This window comes from Gallus gallus, chromosome 1 (genome assembly GCF_016699485.2).
Source record: "Gallus gallus isolate bGalGal1 chromosome 1, bGalGal1.mat.broiler.GRCg7b, whole genome shotgun sequence".
In the NCBI taxonomy this organism is placed as follows: domain Eukaryota; kingdom Metazoa; phylum Chordata; class Aves; order Galliformes; family Phasianidae; genus Gallus; species Gallus gallus.
The window spans coordinates 171,259,946-171,283,343 of record NC_052532.1 but is presented as its reverse complement, the minus strand read 5'-3'; the positions used below and the strand labels follow the sequence as shown (position 1 = coordinate 171,283,343).

Here is a 23,398-nt window from a genome sequence, read left to right as displayed (position 1 = left end):
CTGCACTGTGGAAAAATACTGAGAGAACTGAGATAAAATCTATTCTCCTCATTTATTACTCCTTGACAAAAATAAAGCTTTTCTGTGTAAAGAGCAACACAGTCCTTCACTGAGATACTCAATACAGAACTTGATGGACTGATTCAGAAATGAGCAATCTGTGGGACTGCGTAGGCCAAACAGAACATCAGTCTGATAAAGCCTTGATTTTCAGGGGGCTGAGCTCTGTGGAATTGCAGCTTGTGCCATATAGATGTAGGAGCACAGTTGGATTTAATTCATGTGGCTCTAACAGGATTCATGTATCACAGAATAGTAGGGATTGGAAAGGACCTCTGTGGCTCTTCTCTGAACTCTCTCTAGCTCACCACATTCTTTTTAATGGACCCTAGGGTACCATTGGCCCTCTGGGCCACAGGGGCATGTTGCCGGCTCATGGACAACCTGCTGTCCCAGGACCCTAGACCATTCTCCAAAGAGCCATTCCCCTTCCCAGCAGCTCCACCTCTAACCTGTACTGGTGCATGCAGTTATTCCTCCTCGTGTGTAGGACTCTACACTTGCCCTTGTTGAACCTCATAAAGTTTTTTTCCTCCCAACTCTCCAGTCTGTCCGTGTACTGTCGTGCCTTCATATTCATGTGTCTAGGCACCTTTAAGATATCTTGCTTGTTGTAGCTTGAAATATCAGCCAGTAAAAGAACAAGGAGACTACAAATAAAGGACTGTAATGTAAGCATACAGTGAAATTTAGAATATAGAAAATGTGTCTGCATAAAACAAGTAGCTTTTGAGACAGTACTTTACCTTTACCTTCTGTGTTCTTTAATAATAAGGGCTTTTATCAAACTTACCCTGAAAGTTGCTCATTAACTAGCAAGTAAAAAGAAAGTGCTTTTCCATGCTCATGTTAGACTGTATTATGCTCACTTTGCTTCCAAGAAGCTGCTCGGTGAGTAAGTGAAGAGAGCAAGAGCACTGCAGCAAAGGAACATGTAACATGTGAATTTAATGGCAGAAGACCAGATTTATGTCCAGAGGATTAGAAATATGGTTGGTCAAAGAGTTTTCAAGGTCAGAATGTGTTCTCTGGGAATTTTTCAGCCAAGATGTTTAAAAGAGAGTTATTGTAACACTGGACTTCAGTGACTGCTTTTAAGCACTGCTTTTTGAAGAGTGTTTAAAGGGCTTTACCGTAGGAAGTGAGCAAGAAGTCTCTGCTTTATAGTGGAAATTAATGAGTTTGTGACCAAGAACAGCAAAGAGACTGTCACAATATGGAACAGGAGGCAGGGATCTTGGAAATCTTTTTCAATTAGATTCCCCACAAACAGTGGAATAGAGATCCCAGTTCCTTGCTAGGCTGAAACTTACCAGAGAACACAGGGTGAGTTTGGACTAGAGAAGCTTAAAAACAAAGTGAGATGTAGTGTGGTTAATTTACTACTGTATCCCTTTCTCTTCAGAAATGTAAAAGACCTAAAGAATAACTGGAATAATTAAAGGATAATTTGTTTAACAAGAATAGGTGTAGCTACTCCTGTCAATAACATAATGTGATAATTAGCTGATATAACTGCCTTTACTAGCTCAGAGCAAAGGATGAAATAGTATTTTAAAAATAATGGTGAAGTTTTATGTAATGAGATTTTGTATGTTTTATTAGCTGGACTTTACAAACAAAGTTAATATTACTTTTCTGTCTTTGAAAAGGCAGGAGGATGAGGCCAACAAATGATAACCTGGTAGGTACTTCTCTGGAAAGCTTAGAGGGAGCATCTAATCTGTCAGCAGGATGTGGCTGACTGGTAGGCCATTTTGTTCTTTGAAAGGGTTAATGTAATTTTCCTAGCAGGCAGCAAGTTGAGGATCTGATTTAGGAAGGCTATAGGCATTTGTAAGACCCAAGTTAGGTGTGCAAATATTATAATGATTGAAACATTATTACTTATCACATAACTTTCAGAGTCATCTCTAAACACTACTGTGCTTTCCTTTAGTATGTGTCCATCTATGTGAATTAGGTTGTTTTGCACAGGGGATCAACAGTGATTTTCTTTCAGCCTGACCAACAGGTCAGTCAGCTTTCATAGACAAGCTCAGACGTATATGTTTTTGGAAGTGTCAAAGAGAGGCCCAACAATCAGTGCCATTTTATACACTGTGTAATTATCTATGTGAAAATGAATGCTTCTGCCATCTTCTCATATTAAGTCGATTGATAACCATGCCTGTTCAGTCCTATAGCACAGAACAAAAAATTCACTCAATATAATCTATACATCTCTTATGCACTCTCATGATTCAATCCTCCTAAGTCTTTTATTTTCTTCTATAGTCAAGGAAAGAAGGGAGAGAAGTATCCTTGCAGGCTATCCAAGGGAGGGCCCATCTGCCTCAGTGATGAGACTTTCACAGGTAGCTCCAGGGCAATTACTATTAGAAGGATTTCAGTAGCCCTCTGTAATCATCTGTCAGGAGGGTTGCCCAGAATGAATCAATTTAGAATGTCCTGTAATCTTTGTCTTCTTGTCACCTCTGCCTGGTCTCTGCTTCATCCACATTTCTTCACAGCCCTACCCTTCCTGGGCCTTCCCTTGCACAGTGGGCCTCCACACATGTGGGTCTCAGTCCTCTCCAAGCTGCTGTATATTATAAGTGGTAGAGGTCCTACTAGGTCACAAGGTCACTATCATATTTCCTGGGCGAAAGAAGATTAATCTTCTGAACTCCCATGGGATCATTTAGCAATAACAAATTTAATAAGTTTAATATCCCCAGCCGAAAGGAGAAGGTAGGTAATGACAGCTCTGCGCTGATCTATCAGCATATTATTAATTGCTGCTTCCTCAGTTTTGGTGGCTGAGGCGTGAAGTGTTTCCAGTGACAGGGCAAGAGTGCCCAGCAGCACTCAACCCACGGAAATGCTCTTTTTCACGTGTCAGCAATATCATCACCACAGCAATAGGACATATGGGAGGCTCAGGTCACGCGCTGACAGGAAAGTATGGTGCAGCTCCCCCTCAAGGGTGGATGGAAAACACTGTCTTTAAATCTGAGAAATATTTGTGATAGTTGGCACATTAAAACCATTGTGGCCACACCTCCCCTCACTTCTGTACAAAATCTAAGTCAAAAAATGTAAACTTGAGCCCACAGATACCTGTGCCTTTTGCTGCCTGTGTGCAATAGCCAGCAGTCTCAGTGGGAGGTGGAGTTGGAATTGACAAAAGCATCTCCTCCCTTGCCATTGGGAACAAGCTCAAGGTTTCTAATTTCTGGATATACGTGGGAGTATGGTCGTGGAAGTCTTGATCAAGGATTTCCAAAAGGCTGAGTGATGCCAAAAAACTTCAGCTTGGCACATCAAAAAACGTACCTTGGTATTTGAAGGTCAATACGTAATTTTCTCAAATAAGCTTTTTTAAGAAATTCTTAAGTAAATATGCCTTTTCACTTATCAAGACTTTGATGTATTCTACTACTTTATTAAGAAAGAGAATAACATCTAAATCTGTCATCTCCTTTCAAGTTGAATCAAAGAAGAACAGTGTATAAGTTGTTTGTTAAAATTTATCTGCTAAAACCGTAGAATTATTTTAGTACCAGCACAAATAATATGCGAAGGCTGTACTTTTCTACTGATCATTTTCATTTACTTTAACTATCTTAAGGCATGACTAAAGATTGCATGCATATGCAGAGAGAAGAAGAGAGAGAGACAGGAAGAATGTATTGGAATGAATATACTATTGAGATTGACTTCTTATAATTTGACAGTCACTTCTGTCCCTGTCCCTCTGCTGTGTTTCAGTTGAGCTCTGTCTGCTCCTTTGCAGGACTCACAGTGGTCATACTGTTCTGGAGTGTCGATTCTGTCCTTCAGTTCTGAAGTACTTCCTTTCCTGTATTTGATGTTTAAACATATTTCTTACATCTTGTCTTGAATCTTTTAAAGATTTTTTTCCTCTTTTAATTTTTTTTTCTGCCTTATGGTACACACTGGCTGCAGCATTAGGACCATAGAAATTTGACCTAAAATACGTGGGTTGCTCTGAAAGTAATGCCTCCTATTTATTTCCATGGAAACTACAACACATACAATGAACACAATAACACTATTTGATCGAGAAAATCATCAGCTACAAAACAGTGTTTTGCAACATGGTGACCACTATTAGCTATGCATTTTCGCCAGTGATGAAAAAGGGTCTACATGCCATGCTTGTAAAAGGCTGCACCAATGGAGGTGACACACTGTCACTGTCACCACTGCTGAAACACACCACCCACTGCCTCACTCTGCTCACATCCACTGTTTGGACTCCATAAACCTTCAGCAAGTTTTGATGAATGTCAGCGGGTGCCATTTTTTCTTCATGGAGGAATGCAGAGCACACCTTTGCTTCATACACGTGGCCATGTCAGACACCATTTTGTCAGACCACCCCTCTGCTGTAATCTGTCACATGGCAACAAAATGGAATATTGGTGGGATGGTTCAACCTCTACTGCTATTACCACCAACATCTACCTCTGATGTTGTGGGCCAACACAACAAATTAAGAGGCATTACTTTTGGAGCACACCTCATAGTATTGAAATATAATCTAATTGTTGCCATCAGAATTTGTATTCTGTTTTGTATGATACTCCTTAAGTAATACTGAAAAACTCATCATGGCATAAAAAAAAAATTACTAATGCAAACATATTTCCTTTCACAGTAGAACTAATATCTTTGAACATTTCTTTACAAGCCATGTCTTAAGGTGGAGTTACAGTGCTTTTTCTGTCTTTGTCTCTATCAGTGGTTGGTTTTTATTTTGCATGTTTTCAGTTTTTCACTCTGTCCTTCCGAGGAGGACTGAATCACCTGCCAAAAGTTGTAGGGCTGGCACAGCTTTAAAAGGATCAAACATACCACAGAGGAGTTTCTCTGGTCAAATAATATTAAAAGTTAAGTATTCAAGATTACCAGGTGCAATGACTCTGAAATGAATTAAAAGTAAATGTTAAATGAACCCACCTGACATTTGTTCTCCTCCAGTCAGTCGGGCATTTTATTTGTTGCCCTGCCAGAACAGAAAAGGAACCAAAATTCAAGTCTGTTCAATCACCTTGACATGGAATTAAAGGAATATTTTTCCTATAGGTGCTCGGTCAGTTACAGAAGAAAAGTCAACTGAAGAAATGGGAAAGCTGTTCCATTTTATTTAGAGTGGATTTTGCAAATGACAGCTACCACTTTAATCCCTCTCACATACATTTTCTTCTTAAGGCTTTAAGATTTGAGATTTATGAGACTAGCATGTCACCTGAAATGGAGAGGAATTCCCTGCAAAGGCAGCATTCAGCAGAGTTAAAAATCTCAACTACTGCAAGAGAAATTTGCTAATTAGTTTGACACAAATGCCAGTTTCAAATTCATCATGACAAATTAAGGGCCTCAGTTTCAGATAGCACCCCGACACCTATCCTATTTCCAGCAGAGTAATGACATTGCAAGCACTGAAGTATTAAGCACATTTGAAGTAGTTTGCAATAGTAGGGTCTAAATAAAAAGGTGATTTAAAAGAAGGGAAACTGAATCTTTTCCCTTAAATATGGAAATTTCTTAAAATAATACGTTATTGTATAATTTGATTTTAGGTACATTTTTCTTGGCTTCTTGTCTAAGAAATGTTTTTCATTTGTGAGGTTGCAGCACTCCTTGCTGTACAGTGTCCCTGGTACTACTGATGGCTCACATTTAACACTTAATCTTTAATGGCGGTAGTTTTCCTATGAACCAATATGTGTGTGACGTTGCTTTAAAGGTACAAAGCAGGAGTCCTACACTGGACATCATGTAAGCAAGCTCAGCCCGTTATTCTGTGACACAATGAAATGAGCCTTGCTTTAGTTCATCTGGAGCTTGCTTTTTGGAAGAAGTTGTCTGGCGCCACAGAAGGAATTAGTGAGCAGAGATGTGAAGACTATTAAGTTTATTTTAAGAATGCGTTGCCAGGGATCTAATAAATTTACCTATTGCTGCAGGCCATGCACGCATGAAATCTTATTAATCCAGGTGGTGTGTTATTTTTTTTTTTCCTTCAGAGGGAGGTGCTGGGTGGGGATCCCGAGGAAAAAGAGGTATTCTGCTTTAGGTAATGCAGGCATTGTTTAATGATGGGCATGACTGTTTGAGTGGTGTGTTTGGGTTTTCTCTGTTTCTACTCACAAGAAAGTTGATTTGTGAAGTTTGTTTCGGACTGTACAGAATGCTGACTAGCCTTATGGTGACACAGGAGTAAATGTTTAATAAGAGAGTAATTCTTCTAAACCAAATTGATTTTGTTGGGTTATTTTTAAATATTCCAGAGGTGACTTACAAAGTGTTTGAGTTTGCGAATTTCCCACATCACAGTTTGGGAATCATTGTATATTTGAGCTTTCTCAGAACTCTTGTTTGTGCACCCAAGAAAATCATGTCAACAGATTTAGCTATCTTAAAGTTACCCATCTATACTGCTTCTTTGAATACTCTCTCTTTACTTTCAATGGAGTGGTCCAGATCTTTCCAAAGTGCCATCCAGCTGATTGCATAAGAGGTATCTGCAGTTCCTTACAGTACAGTCCTTTCCATTCCTTATGCCTACATAGCTAGCTTAATGAAACGTGTCTTTTAAGTTATAAAAATATGAATCCTACCCATAAGTGGTATGTCTCTTGTCTTCACCTTTTCCAAAGCAGAAGCCAGATTATGTTTCTGTGTTGACACCTGAGCAAAACATTCTGTGTTTTGTCAGTAGTGGTTCTTCACTGGAACTGTGGATATGTGCTTTGTTCAGTCTTGAGAAGTTCTTTTATGGTGGCTTTGAACTTTTTAGGGTCTTCCACTTCCATTAAGGACAATGATTTGCAGTGCATATAGGTATGTTTAAACATTTCAAATAGTAACATTCCATTTGTACCCCGAGTTCATGAATTTACATATTCACAGCTGTAGCTCTATAAACGGGAAGTGTTCAGCATCTTGCAGAGGTGTTTACAGCACAGAAACCCAAACCAGCAGGGGGACCCTTTGGATTCCTTTGAAGTCAGTTAGAAAGCTAACCACTTAGCATCTCTGAAGGCTTTTGACCACACGTGGTGCTCCAGCATCTCTCCTTGGTGATTCAGATTAGGCTTCTCTTTATCTGCTTTGCTTTTTCCATCTTCAAAAGCTTCAGCCTCTCAGTACAACCAGAAGAGTGAAGGTATCCTGGCTCTTGGTGAACTAATGTATATAGAGCTAATTTAAACTGAAATTAATTTAAAGCAATGAAATGCAGTGGCTGAAAACATGGTACTTTTTTTTTTTTTCCCCATAGTTTTCCTAAATGAAAATCTCCTTAATTTCCTGCAGAAGAATGAGGATAGCCTTGAACAGAGAATTCCTCAGATTAACCCATCATGAATCTCCATCTTTGGAGATGTCCTTAGTTCTGCTTAGTTGGATTTTGCTGGGTACAAAATTTAATATGCAGTAGTTAGTCTACAGATTTTGGTCTTTTCTCTCACTTCCCCTTCTCTTTTTCTAACAAAGCCATTGTATGGTATTCTTCAAATATTTTTTCTGCTACTTGCCTTCAAGCATTTGCTTAGTCTGAGCCATGGCAAATGCAACCATTCCAATTTCTTTCTTGGGGGCAGACATAAAACAGAAGAAAAAAAAAAAAGTGTTGCAGAGGCTACTGAAAGATAGAAACTGTCTGCAGTTCATTGCATACCAGCAATTACACTCCAGGCAAGCCAAGTCCATAAGGCTGGGAAGGGTGTTTTCTCATGAGAAGTCAGAGAAAGCATTGTTTTAATTCCTAATCACTCAGGGCTACTTTGAGGGGTTGGCTTTGGTTGTTCTGCAAATATACTCAGTTACTGTGGCAGACGGAGTGCAGAAAGGTGCAGAGTTCAGCAGATTTTGTTAGTGATTGGAGTCTGCTGTGGTACATTTGAGAATGACTTATGAAGGCGGAGCATTTAAACAAGTTAGTTGGTAATTAAAAGGTTAACTTATATACTGTTGCAGTCAATTCAAAACATTCCAATGGCATATTTTGTGTGCTGGGTTTACTTATTGTTTTGCTTCTGCAAATGTATTTCCTATATGAAAATACGTCAGTTCTACTGGATATGCAATTTTTTGGTGATCCTTCATAGCAGAAGGAAAAGTATATTGCATACTGCCCCAGTGGATTAAATAAAGAAAATTTATTAGCTATTTGTAAGTGTCCTTTTTGAAATTTATCATGCAAAAGGTTTACTTGAGACCTTTGCAGTTGTAATGTGGAGCTGGGATGTATTGAAACTACAACACTGTGGCAAATCAGAGTTGTTGAAACAAGGTGTCTTGATCTGAGCATATAATGTCTTCTCTATTTTTTTCTAAGTTATATTTTAATCAGGGGAAGAATCACCTAAGATTAGATGTTCTTTCTGTAGTCTGGCACAAAGCATGTTTATACAAACCGTGAATCATGTATAGCAAATAGTGTGAGGATAAAAAAAACTTAGGCTTGCTAATGTTGGAGATAGAGAGGTTCAGGGACAAACGGGGAGTCATGATGCTGAAGGCAAAGATTTCATGTCCAGTCTTACTTACAATAAAATTGTTAAAGTAACTAAAGTAATCTAAAGTAACTTTATCCTGGTATATATTAAATGAGTTGGCTTGGAGCAGAAGTGGCTAATCAGAGCATAAAGAAATTGATTTCTAAAGGTGAAATATTCCATTTCCTTTCCTCTGCCTGCGTGTCATTTTTTTCCCTGCAGGTTGAACTCAAGTACAGGAGTCGTTTTCATTTTCAGATGTTTCATATACCTGCTACAATGAGAAAATCCATAGGAAGGAAAAGATAGTATAGAAACTTTGCAAACCAGTCAGCAAACAGTAGCAGGAGTTGGAAAAGGCTGGAAGGAGAGGAAGAAGATACTTTCTTAAAATGCCTTGCTGTTGTTCTAGTTATGTCATATAATGATTCCTGAACTATAGGAAGGCTGTTAATATTTCATTACTGGCCTGGTTCTCTTTTATTAACTTCCTAGTCTGGTCAGGAAAAAGATAAGAAGAAAAAGGAGGAAAGACCAGGATATAAAATTTTTAAAGGTACTCTCCTTTCTCAGTGCTTTCTTTACCATTCAGATCAAGATAATGACTACTATCTTATCTATCTTATAGTTTAATTTCTGTGTATTCTAACTGATTTTCTTTTGATTGTCTTGTGTGTGTGTGTGTGTTCTCATTTGTTCTTGTGATTGATGCATGTTCTGTGCCTTGGAAGAATTTATAGAAGATTTTGTTTTGTTTTCCCATTAAACAATCTCCAGTAATGGCTAAAGATTGTAGCTGTGTTGTACCCTGAAGATCTACGTGTATAAGTCAGCTGTGTTTGTTCAGACTCATATCTTGTGGGCATGATGAGTCTCTCTGGCTACACCTGTACAGGTCAGGCACTCTTTAACTGATTTACCACTGCCTGGTTACGCTGTGGATACAATGCAGGGAAGCCAGTATCTATATCAAAATCCATCAATTTCTATTTAAGTCAATACATGAAACCTATGCTGTAGTTATATGCTTTTGCTGGTGAGTTATGGTTCTGGGGTAACTCGTAGGGAGAGCAAAGCCACAGTCAGGCATTCATCATGTAATTGAGATGGGATTTAATGGCAGAGAGATTTCATGTACCATTTTGACAGAGTCCAATGGTCAGTGGAGGGAACTGGAGCTGAGTCCTCCCTTCTCTGAACTCTTTGCATCATGACAGAAAGTTCTGACAATCAAATCTGCATTTCTCATAGAGGTTTTATGTCTTTATAAAGATATCTGAGTAGCACAGGTAGAAAGATTAGTGCTTAATTGTGGATATTCATTTTAATCATTTTCCTTTGAAACTATTGTGCTAACCAAGCCTACCTCCCCCCTTTTCTTTTATTCATGTTGTGTAATTGAAACTGAAGTTTCTAGGTGACTTGATCTTTCTAGAAATATCTAGCTTGATGATACTTGCAGAAGTAATTTATTGCTGCTTTCTGACAACTTACCAAATTGCCAACAGAACTCCTATAAAGACCCATTCTAGGCTACATCCTTCTTTGACACATCATTTTTCATGGAACACCTTTCCAGAGGGAGGTGTCTTTCAGTTATTCCTGAAGTCACCTGGTGGCCCACCTTCCCCCAGACACTTAGCTTTTACTCTTCGCAAAGCTTTTGCTGCAAAGTCTCAACTCTTCCTATCTCCATTCATGTGCATGTCTGCCTGCACCACGTCCTATCTATTTGTGTATTACTATTTCCTGATTTATCACGTTGCACTCTGGCAAAATTTGAGAAACAGGTTTTCATGCATCTCTCTAGCAATATCCCACAACCACATCTCATCAATGTCAAGCAAAGTTATTTTGGATTTACCTCATTGTAATTTGGCACTCCTTCCTTTTGTTTAGTTTTAAAAGTACTCTGTTAATGGCTTCTCTCTCCAAGTTTCTGATGTGTTTGTATTACAGGCACTTGTCTGGAAGAGGAATAAAACCCAAACTGTCACTGATGCGTAGTACCTTAATTATGTGTCTCACAGTTAAATGTTTGACTAAGCTCAAGGAAAGTGCCAAAAAAAAAAAAAAAACCCAACCCAAAAACAAACAAAAAACCCTAAAAAGAATTCAAAATTGAGTTGCCTATAGAAATATTATTGTTATAAGTAGGACAGATAATTTAATAGGGAACCAAATAAAGATAGCATGTATATTTTATAATTCCTGAAAGCTGTTTACTCTTAGATGATCTTTACAGATCATCTGTTTGGCTGGTGCTTGGCTCTACCATATTGTAGAAAAGACCCAATTTTCATCTAGTTTAGACATGATTCAATTCTTCTTACCCAACATTAAATGACTATAATAAAGATGTCTATAACCCACCTGATCACCACAGGCATCTTTACAGCTGCTGACAAAAAAATGTAGGCATTTCTACATATTTTGCAACATAGTTATTCTAAAGTAGATGCCTAAAATAATAGAGGCCTTAAAAGATGCCTCTTTCTTGGTTTTGAAAGTTTAGGATTACTAGCCAAAATGTGGGTACCTGAAGTTAGGTAATATGAATCCTCTGCCTCCTACTCGGTAGTAACACAAGTCTGAGATAGTAATAATAAATATTTTAAGAAATGTTTTTATTCTTTGAATAACATTGGACCTTGAGATGTGTTGCACAACTTAGAAAATATTTATTTTAAACATATAAAGCACAAAGTAGAGAAGATGAGATGTAAAATATCTACATAAAAATAGATTTAGATATCAATATTTAAACCAGAAACTTAGTACTGCACATTCTAAATGGTGAAAAATAGATATTTCCGGGCCAGAAGTGGCCAGAAGATATTTTCTAGGCCAGTAAAAATGGAAGCCATAGAAATAATGGGTTTTTTTTTGTTTGTTTTTTTAGTCTGAGAAAAAATAGAAAAAAAAAATGCTGAAATCAGGAGACAGATGAAATTAATACAATGCTAAATCTTTCTTGTTGCCTTTCTTGTTTTCTGATTCCTAAGTTTAATACTCTCATTAGGTTTTTAAATCAGTATTTTTCTGCATTTTCCATAGCAGTTACAGGAAACTGTTTTGGTAGTTGGCTACTGGAACTTCTCCACATGGCTGTTCCTTCTTAACAGCAGGGACTTTGCCTCTTGTATAGCGTTTTTTATTTGTTCAGTACTTATGTGCAAATATAGATTAGATTTGTTTGACCTATTTAAGACATTAAAGATGAAACAAAGAGACCCGCCCACAAGTACACTGTAGATTGTTTGCCTGTGCCCACAAACATTTGAACTATTCATTGTTTGGGCAGTAGAACAGTGATGCCAGGTTTTATGTTGCGAAGATGCAAACCGTAGAAGAAGCTTTTCCTTCAGGTTGGAGCTTATGATGACTGACGTGCATTGCTAGAAAGCAATGAGCTGATACAGCAGCATTTTTTTTCTCCGTAGTGATTCCTATATGTACTGTTTCATTTCTTTTATATCTCAGACATGTTATATCTCTGTCAAGTTATGTTTAGACTGGCCAGTGTTTGGAGGTGTCATACACAGCTTTTCTAGCAAATCATGGCATCTTGCATTTATCCCAAGAAACTGATGGGAACATGCTTTCTGGCACTATAGTTACTGGATTTATAGTGGTAGTCATTACTGTTTTTATTATGTGCATTTTTAGCCTTCCCATTGTAGCAGCTGAGATGAACAAAAAGAAGCAAGGCAAGGAAGCATGACACTTTGGTGACCATTTGCCTACTTTTGTTTACACAGTACTATTGCCTTTATGTTAGAGAGATTACACAAGTTTTGGTAGTGGGTTTTTTGTGGGTTTTGTGTTTGCTTTTTTCCTAGTAGACAGGTTGATAACAAAATTTAGAGGCTTATCTGAAGTAGAGTGGAAGCAAATGAAAGGTGTTTCGTTCAAGGGAGAAGATGGGAAGAAACTAGAAGTGGAAAATCAGTCTCTGGCACTACCTCCAGTAGTTAAACCATGAGTGGACTGAAATACTTAGAGATATTTTCTGCTATCCAGAGGAAGTTATTTTATTCCCTAGCTTTTGCACAGAAGTGTTTAAATGATTTCTTGGCATGTTTCTAACTGTCATTACCTGAGCTAATCTTGTTCTGTAGCAGCACCTTGTGGGAAGGTGGTCAGACTACAGCCTCACACTAGCCAGCATTCCCAGAAGACAGTTGCTGAGTGAGCATTTATCTTCAGTGAGCAAACCGGGCTGTTTTATTCCTGCAGTGGAAATTACAGGATTCCCCTGAGTAGTAACAAGCACCCCCAGTAGAATGATATATGGAACTTCATTTGTTCTGCTTCTTATCTGTGACACCCAGAATCCCTACACTGACAAGGAATGCCTTTTTACTGTGGGAAATCAGTGAACAGGTGGAGATAAACCATACATGACCAAATAAAGCTATGTTATATTTTATCAGAAATGTGTAATTTGCTGTATTCCATCTGTTGTACAAATACTTGGTTTATAGACAGTGAAATGATTCCCAGTTCTTTGTAGGTCTTACATTTCCAACTGAAAGACGTGTTGCACTTTTAGCTGGGCCTTAAGGTACCATCTGTTTACAGTTGCTTCTGGATTGCTTCTTTACACTATGATAAACTTCTTGTAGTTTGCCATTTCAATAATCACTCCTATTCTGTCACAGCTGCACAGATCCTATTAACTGTAGGCACATCAGCTTAATTTCTGCTGGAAACAAGAAATTAGTCTGAGACATGCTTATGTGGCAGGCTGGTTCTTAGTGTTTTGCATCTGGTGTTAAATGGCTTCCATATTGTCCCCTGCAAAACTATGAGTGATGTTTCCTGTATTATTGCATTGATTTGGCTTCAAAAATCGAGCCTGTTTTTGCTGATAAATATATGAGCAATTTTTTTATTATTATTTTTTTATTTTATTATTATTTTTTTTTAGAGCTATGAATATTCTTTTTGTTATTGTAAGAGGAAATATTGTCTTTACCTTAAGGATAATGCCATCTGCATTAACAGGTGTCACTTGGAGATACTGACTTGGTCCATATTAGTGATTCAGATCCCCCTGCACTGTTTTGCTGCACTGAGCTTTCATTTCACGAGTGCACAGAAACCATCCATGTCTAGTGAGACCTCAGGGAAGCTGCTGTGCAACTACAACAGTACAGACCTTGGAAGAGCTCTCTAGGATCAATTTTATTTGCTAGTGTGTGGTGCTACAGCAGTGCTTGTGTAACGAGAACTGTTGAGAATGTCTTTTGGTCTGTTGAAAGCCTAACTCTCAAGACACGTTTTAGCAGCTTAGTGAGTTTGGGGCACTCACAGTACCATGAGATAGGTCATTACAAAAGAGTTAAAGAGGATGCCAGTAAGCATTTGGGTCTCTTTAAATTTCCTTAGGTGACACAGGCAATTGCGCTTGTGTGGTTAACCCAATAATTAGAAGCTTGTAAGCTTAGGAGGGCATCAGCACAGCTGTAAGTGGTGGCATTTATCAGGGATACTTAATATTATTGAAACCATTTCCTAGCAAGATGTGAAAGCTCTTCCTAACAGGAAAACCCAAAATTGTTAGATTTATTGAACTAAGTATTAAATTTTGAAACAGGTTGTATGAGTAAAGGCAATCAGACAGTAAGTATCATCTCCAGTCTCTCAAGATTATAAGGACCTTCCAGCACTTCTGGTACTCTTATCAAGGAAGTTCCACATGACATCCTTTGTAGTGAGTCATTTGGAAATGCTTGTATCATCTTCAATTTTTTGTAATTTCTGAAAAAGGGATCCCAAATACAGTTTGATGAATTCTTGTTCTTTTTCCCTTCAAAAAGAAGAAAATCAGCATACCTCGAAATGAATGAGACTAGTTTGTATGCATATAAAATCAACTGTATTGTACATGCATCAAATCCCTTACAGTTATTTACCTGTAATTTTTTGGTGTTAAGCTTTTGCTACGCTGGAATTTTAATATACAGCTAAGATGGTTTCTCACTCAGGACACAGGTTACATTAACCTAAAAAGTATTATTTTACAAAGAAAATGAGTGTATATATATATATGTATTTTATTTTGCAGGAGGCAATAAACTGAAGAATCAACATTTTCGTCTAAACTGGGCATGGATTTCCTTAGAAAAGGAATATTATTTAGTAAATGAAGATTCCAAATATCTGGATGTCGTTCTTAAACGGAGAGGTTACCTTGGAGAAACTTCTTTTATAAGTAAGATCAATTTTAGTCTGAACAGTTGCTCTATAAATCGCTGGCTACATAATTCATAAAAGTCACCAATACATTTATGTCCTTTTAGAATTGTTTGATACTAATCAGAATATAATAGAAGTAATATATTGATTTATCAAAACAGCTGCCTTTTTTTGAGCTAGTTGTATGACTTCTTTAGCTATATGATGACATTTTCACGTGGTTGTTTGTTTTGGCTAGGTTTCATGGTGGGGGTTGTTTTTGCAGCCTTCTGCAATTCATTTTCAATTGAACAGCTCAATCCTTCTTTTGATTTGAAACATTAAAACTTCTGTTGGCTTCAGTATCAGAAGAGGACCATACAAGCCGAACTGCTTAATCAACATGAAACTGAAATTCATCACTGAATCACTAGTCATCTGTCATCACTAGTCATTCTGAGTAGTTCTCCAGAATACTGCTTCTCCAGAAATAACTTTGCTGTTTGAGTTGCATTTTTGAAAATATTTTAATAGTTTAGATTATAGGTATTTCATTGAATATAAATGTAAAATTTTAAAATTAAAATCATAAACTGTATAATGTTAGAATAGTACGACAAATTACTCTTTTATTAATATGTGCATTTATAACTGTTTAGATATGTAAATGTTCTTTTATGACGCAGTCATAGGAAATACTTCAGTTTGTGTTTGTGATGACTATTCAGTCACTAGCAGAACAGGTTTTTGCCTTCAGGAAACAGAATATTTTTCTCTGAATCCATTTTGGAGGTTTTATGAAGTTCTATTACTTGGGAAAACATCAAAACAGAAAAGAGTGAAATGCAGTCTTGCTATAATTCTGTAGTATTTTGAAGATCTGGCTATGATGTGTATCACAGAATTGCAAAATGATCAAGGTTGGAAAAGACCTCTGAACATCATTCTGTCCAACCTCCTTGCTCAAGCAACTTCCTTTAGAGCACATTACCCACAAAAGTGTCCAGGTGGCTTTTGAATATCTCCACGGAGGGCAACTCCACAACCTCTTCGGGCAGCCTGCACTATTGCACAGAACACTGAAGTGATTGCCCTGTATGGAAGTCTAAGCGAGAATTTCTGCTGACTTACCTCCAGCTAGTGGAAAACAGCAGGCACTGATGACAGCCACTTCCTTTTGGGGTTGAAATTACTGATAACAGACTAGGTTCTTCTGAGAGTCAGTCTCATCTGCTCTTAGCTCATGAGATGTCAGAAGAAGCGAGGAAAGAAGAGTATTTACCTCTTCTGTTACCAGATGTTTATTGGAAGACCAAATGGCGTATATCCAATTTAAAAAAAGATATCTTGGATACATTATGTTAAAGCACCTGGGCAGACTCCAGAACAGGCAAATATGTAGAGGGTGAGAATTTTAATTTAATTATATGTATATATACTTACTATTAAAAATAGTGTGTAAAAGAAACACATAAGAAATATCTGACAACTTCAACAGATTTTTCAGTGAATAATCTTTATCCTTTTTTTTGTGTGTGTTTATCGGAAGAATTCAGAAATTATTAATGAAACAATTTCATTTTAAAGAAATTGTTAATGAAATTATCTCCTTTAAAGAAATATATTGGACTCTACAGAATATTGCCATTTTTACTGTCCAAGCACAATACTAAAAATACTGTAACAATAAAAGGCAATATTTACAAGTCTATTTCTAAAGGTGCAAATATATATGTAATCCTAATTTCCTAAGTGTCTGCAAAAGTCTCAGTCGTTTCATGGCCTGAAGAGTTTCCCATAAACAGACAGTAAGGCCAGTATTTTCCCACAGACTTACAAAAAAGTTGAGATGTTGAGGTCTGCTTCTTGTCAAGAGGTATTCTAAAAGGGCTGAACATCTTTTTGTGCCACCTTTCATGCACCAGTGCATGTGTTAATATATATAGCAATAAGTATGCCATATATAAACAGCAATATTAGCTGTACTACACAAGTTAACTGTAAGACTAGTACGGTTTTTAACTAGTCTATGAGTTAAATGGTAAGTGTTAATGAATGACAATAATTACTCATAACCTGTGCAAGGAGGGAATATTTTATAGGCACCTAAGGTCGATACCACTGTTGTATTTGTTTCACAGAATACAGTTCTTGTCCAGATTTCATTTTCCCTGTAATGAGAAAATACAGTTGTATCAACAAGAAGGACAACAATAAACATGTATCATTTTCCAGGCTATTGTGGGATCCAGGCAATAGGTTCATTATCTTCAGCCAGTGTTGGCAGTCAACTGAGGCTGATAGAGAAGTTGTTAAAAGCTGTTTGCAGTGTCTGGGGAGTGAAAAGGTGGGGAAAAAAGGAATGCATTATCACATTTCTTTTAGAGAAAGTAAAAGAATAAGAGATTAATGAAATGGAAAGTTAAGTATATGTTTCTTAAATTAACTAATGTTCCTGGCTAACAGTTTGACTTCTGGCCTTTTAAATAAAGAAGTTGTATGAAGTTTTCTACCTGTGGATTCAAGTTCAATTTCTGAATTGAGATGACTCAAAATCAAGCAGAAGATCTGACAAGCACTTTGAACAATAAGCCTCTAGTTGGCTCCCTTCATCCTGCAGAGTGGAATTACAGAGCTTAAAGAGTGTAAAAGATAACAGTCAAGATGCTTACCAGCCTTGCTGGCCTGTAGGCCAAAGGGTCTTAAGGGATATAAGGGTTACATCAAATATTGGCACAAGTGGACAAGTTTTGTAAGGAAAAGGGATATGTTTGAACACATAAAACAATACCGTTTGAAGAAATAGACAGAGAAGGGAAAAGTTTTAAAGGTTTTCTAAGAACCTGAGGAAAACCTTTAAGATATGAATGGTGCTGTAGAGTTGGAACAGTGGCCAAATGCATGAGTTGGTGATAGTTTTAAAGGCTTCTCTAAAGTGAGGGCATGTCAGACAGCCTTAAAATGGGAGGGAAATTAATAAAAAGCCATTTTTAAGTGCTATGGATCCTGAGGCTGTCTTGATGGGGATAGCTGTCCTGAATTTTATCCTGTGACTTTACTATTTCAACTTGACCTGAATTGAAAAGTTTGAGTTTAATGACTGTTGTAACATAAACACTGAAACAAGAGGATAATTATTTTAAAAAGTGCTTACTGTAGTGAAAATGACCACAGTGGCTCATGTTTTACACCTTCTGTCATCGTTGTCCCCCTGTTTTACCTGTTTATGTCTGTTCTCTTTAGCATTCCACATGAAGGTTGGACTTTCCAGGTGTGTTTTTATTTTTTTCTTAGAGAAATAAATATCTGGGGGGAGGGAGGTTAGGCAACATATTATTTAGATATTCAGTAGTAGAAGAGAACCCAGGAGGTTAAAGTCTGAAAGGAAAATCTATTGGTCTTTTTGGACATCCATAGGTGAATTAATGAGAAATGGAGACTTGATAGTGTGGCCAGAGAATTTAGATTTTCTAGTAGTTAGTGTTGGCTTGGCTAATTCTGTACAAACTTCTCTCATAATATTAACTGATGTGTTTCCACTTCTGTGTGTGACATAAGTGTAAGATTTATTGAGCAACAACATGAATTGTCTTGAGCAGCTCTGCTACTCTAGTTGTGAATATACGTCTATTTTTCTTATTTTTAAAGATGATGTAATGAGAGAAAAATACAAGAGATGGTTTTTAATGACTTGAATTTTTGTTTTTGGCAGGTATTAGCACCAGAGATGGTACTGCCAAGAAAGATAAAGACTTCAGAGGAAAAGCCCAGAAGCAGGTGCAGTTTAATCCTGGCCAAACCTTAGCTACATGGCGAGTACGGATTTTGAGTGATGGTGAACATGAACGGTCTGAGTCCTTTCAAATTGTTCTTTCTGAGCCTGTCATGGCAGTTCTGGAATTTCCCTCTGTATCCACAGTGGAGATTATCGATCCAGGAGATGGTAAGAACTGTTACAGAACAGTATTGACAATATGCTCATATTGCCAGTTTGAAAAATGGAGGGCAAATGCTATGAGTAGCAGTGGATTGCAAAGCTTACCTTCCCTCGTAATATTTCTGGAGACAAATTTGGGCATCCAGTAGGGGTTTGTCCTTTATCACTTTAAGTGTATAACGAAGATGTAACCAAAGGAGTGTCATCAGCAGCTTCAGTTATTCCTGAAGTCACCTTGTGACCCACCTTTCCCCAGACCCTTAGCTTTAGCTCTTAACAAAGATTTGACTGTCTCTCAACTCCTGCTATCTCCATTCCTGTGCATATATTATATGTTATCTCCGTTCCTGTAATATATTGTACTGAGCGTTTTGTTTCGTTTACTTTTTAGGTATAATAGATTTTCTATCCAGTTTTCAAGATTTTCTTAAATCTTTAGTTGCTTCTCTTTTTGTTACAATAAAATATCATACTATTAACATTGTTAATTTAGTGATTATAATCATTTGTTTTGGAAAACCAACAAACTTCTCATTACCCTTCTAAAGGAGCTTCATTAAGCAACTTATGCAGACAGCTCATATCTGGCCAGCTCATATCTGATATCCAAGTCAGAGTAAAACAGCAACAGCTCGACTTTGTTTTATAAGCATTCTCAGCGCCAAATAAGTTTCATAGTTCTCTTGATGAACTAAGTTAAAGAATAGCTTTACAGAACCACTGCCAGTGTGTGAGCTACAAGTATTGCTACTACTGTGATTAATGGTTAATAATGAAATATCATGGAAATAATAAAAAGATAGACCTTGTGGACAAATTCTCCAAACTATGTTTTGTACTTTTAAGACCAATTAAGTAACTTAATCCCATTAGAGACTCCTTGTGATTTTAGATGTGATTTAATTTTCCAGTTCTGATATTTAAAAAGGCTAACTAATTCTTTTACCCTCTATGGTTTTGAGTTTTTGTGGGTTTTTTTCAGATCTAGGCCCATCACTAATAAATTCAAGGTATATTTGCACTTTCATATATACCAAAATGCTTCTAGCTATTTCATTTCTGAAACCATAAATCTACATAAATATGTCTATCCTTTGCAGAATCAACTGTCTTTATTCCTCAATCTACCTATACTATTGAAGAAGATGTTGGTGAGTTGTTTATTCCAGTCAGAAGAAGTGGAGATGTGAGCCAGGAGTTGATGGTTATCTGTTACACACAACAAGGTAACTGAATCTACAATATAGCACAAACAAACAAACAAAACCCTGAAAATGGAAAAGAGGCAGAAATTGAAAAAAAAATGGTTCATCTATTGAATAATGAAATTGTTAGTGAGTTTTTAATCTTCAGATTTGACAGGAAATGTGTTCTATTCATCTTTACAACTTGTCTTAGAGTCTTAATGAATTTAGCTTGAAAGTAATTATGTTCCAATCTTCTGCCTCTTGTTAGGAGGGTAAAAGGATCTATGTTTTTCCTTTTCTTAAGATCTTCAGATGAGGTTCCTAATATTTGAAAGTGGTGAGAACTGAAAGCACTGCAGTGGTCCATAATAGCCCTTACTTGCTTGTGTCCTGAAAAAAAGAGTATAAAATAACATTGCTCAGCTGATGACGTTCTTTTTCCTCTACCTGCCAGCCTCATTAATTAAACCAACCCAGAGGGTTTCATTTCAAGCCTTGCACAGGGCTTCATTTGTTTACATCAAATTGTATATGGTTATAATTAATTTCTGATACACTGACATAATCTTTATAACATAATTAGTACAGCGAAGATACTGAAGGAGTAAAGGAGTTAATTTTTAGCTCTTACACATTCTCCTTTTTAAGTCTTCATCTTATGATAGACCATAGTATTCCTTCTGCCTGAAAAGCTGAAAATGAATGTGAAGGTTAATATGCCTTCAGTGCTTCACATGGTAGAAGGAGTTTGTCCAGGGGCCTCAGAAATATAGCTTGCTTAGAGATTTCTGCCCATCTGATCATCTAAAACTAAACAGAAATTAAAATATAATGAAAAGAAAGTTCAGCCTCTGTGAGGGGATCATAATAGCCAGGGTATGGGTACTGATTCTTTTCCTTTTATGTCACAGGAACAGCAACCGGCACTGCCCCAACCTCTGTGCTTTCTTACTCTGACTACATATCCAGGCCTGAGGATCACAACAGTGTTCTCCGTTTTGACAAAGATGAACGAGAAAAAACATGTCGAGTGGTGATCATAGATGATTCCTTGTATGAAGAGGCTGAGACCTTTGATGTTTTGCTGAGTATGCCAATGGGTGGAAGAATTGGTACAGAATTTGCAAGCACTCGAATTACCATTGTACCTGACAAGGATGATGGTAAGACATAATGTGATTAAGTCAAATTCCCAGTGCAGGACAGAAGCTACAAGCAGATTCCCAGTCAAATCAGCGTCTAGAAGTTGGATTTTTGCACTTTTTCCATAGTTAAAACCATGCTTCAATCAAAATATTTGAAAATAGTGTTAGAGACTTAGGGTGGTTTTTTTTAAGTATTCTGTATTGGTATTTTATGGTTTGAGAAAATGACATGTGCAAACTGAGAACAAGATGTCCTTTTCTCTTTGTTGTAGTAACAGGTGTGACCCAAAATATCACACTGCATGAGCACCTTTATATGTGTGATTCTGAGGCTGCATCCACAAACCCATCAGGCTCATTGATGATTATGCTCTAAAGGGCCAGATTAGTAGTGAACTAGAAGCCACATACCAGTTGCAGTTTTCTTTCTGTTATGACCCTGAATTTATATACTGCCTAGAAGTGTCCATGTGTGCTTTGTATGTCTTTCTAAAAAAGTAAATAATCAAAAGACAGTTGTGTTGCTTTTGAAATACCCTCAGGAAGGAAATGCAAACAGAATAATGCCCTTTGTTGTTTGAGTGGTCAACAGTCTTAATGTGTTTCTTTGAAAGAGACATTCCTTGTGAATTAGAGGTCTGTGACTGAGGAATAACAGAAACAGCACTCTACTGATTCATCAACTGCTTTGGAAAGCCTGTGTAAATACTGTTACAGCCTTAAGTCTCTCCTTGCACATCACCAGCTTTGGTATGGCAGCTCTCTAGGAGTAGCAAAAAAGCTCCCTGCAACAATTGCCCTCATTTATGCATGCAGTTTGGGCAGTGCAATCTCAACTGTAAATTCCGTGAAAAGAATACCGAGGAGCTGTTTTAGCCATGCATCATCAAATGTGAAGATGTCATATTTCCTGAAGTCTGACGTGAGGGATTACCAGGTATATATCGTACCCTCTGAAAGCATGATGCCAAATCATAGAATCATCATAGAATCATAGAATTGCTCAGGTTGGAAAAGATCTTAAAGATCATTGAGTCCAACCACAATCTGATCATACTACCCTAACTCTAGCAACCCTCTGCTAAATCATGTCCCTGAGCACCATATCCAAACGGTTTTTAAACACATCCAGGGATGGTGACTCAACCACCTCCCTGGGCAGCCTATTCCAGTGCTTAACCACCCTTTCTGTAAAGAAGTTTTTCCTGATATCCAACCTAAATTTACCCTGGCACAACTTGAGGTAATTTCCCCTCGTCCTGTCACCTGTCACGAGTGAGAAGAGACCAACCCTGCTCTCGCTGTAAGCACCTTTCAGATATTGGAAGAGAGCAACAAGGTCTCCCTCAGCCTTCTTTTCCCCAGACTAAACAGCCCCAGTTCCTTCAGTTGCTCCTTGTATGGCATATTCTCCAAGCCCTTCACAAGCCTTGTTGCCCTTCTTTGGACCTGCTCCAGTACCTCAATGTCCTTTCTGTATTGAGGTGCCCAAAGCTGAACACACCTCACCTCGAGGTGAGGCCTTACCAATGCCGAGTACAGGGGCAGGATGACTTCCCTAGTCCTGCTCACCACACCATTCCTGATACAAGCCAGGATGTCATTGGCCTTCTTGGCCACCTGGGCACTCTGCTGGTTCATATTCAGCTGACTGTCCAACAGTACACCAAGGTCCCTTTCCATCAGGCAGTTTTCCAACCACTCCTCCCCAAGCCTGTAGGGTTGCCTGGGGTTGCTGTGACCGAAATGCAGGATCCAACATTTGACCTTATTGAAACTCATGCAGTTAACCTTGGCCCATCGATCCAGTCTCTCCAGGTCCCTCTGTAGTGTTCTTCTCCCCTCAGGCAGGTCAACACTCCTTCCCAACTTGGTGTCATCTGTTAACTTAGTGAGCATGCACTCAATCCCCTCATCAGGATCATTAATAAATATGTTAAATAGAAGCGGCCCCAGTACTGAGCCCTGGGGGACACTGCTCGTGACCGGCCGCCAACTCCAATTTAACTCCACTCACCACAACTCTTTGGGCCTGATCATCCAGACAGTGTTTCACCCAGTGGAGCATACACCCATCCAAACTGTGGGCAGCCATCTTCTCCACAAGAATGAGACTTAATATCAGCACAGTGGTTTCTCCCTAGTTAAGGATATAAAGGGTAGCTCTTAAAGGCAGGAAGTTAATACCCTTCTAATTGCATCATAAATACTCAGCCTATCTGAACCTTTTCCTGTGTAATCCTGTAACAAAGGAGACTTTATTTTCTATGTGGTCCAGGTAAGCAATCAAATAACATGAATGAACACAAGTTTGAAGTAATACTTCATGTAAAGTAACAGATCACGTATCAAATACAAGTTGAAATAGAAATT

The 23,398-nt window shown here is 37.8% G+C and overlaps 1 protein-coding gene across 1 annotated transcript in view; it reads left to right on the top strand.

Annotated features, from left to right (window-relative positions):
• Nucleotides 1–23,398, top strand: part of FREM2 (FRAS1 related extracellular matrix protein 2) — a 122,069-nt gene that overhangs the window by 52,399 nt on the left and 46,272 nt on the right. The window contains exons 3-6 of the mRNA XM_417087.8: nucleotides 14,647–14,793; nucleotides 18,469–18,699; nucleotides 19,794–19,919; nucleotides 20,792–21,043. Coding sequence (XP_417087.5) covers nucleotides 14,647–14,793; nucleotides 18,469–18,699; nucleotides 19,794–19,919; nucleotides 20,792–21,043 — 756 coding nt within the window. The remainder of the gene's footprint in view (nucleotides 1–14,646; nucleotides 14,794–18,468; nucleotides 18,700–19,793; nucleotides 19,920–20,791; nucleotides 21,044–23,398) is intronic.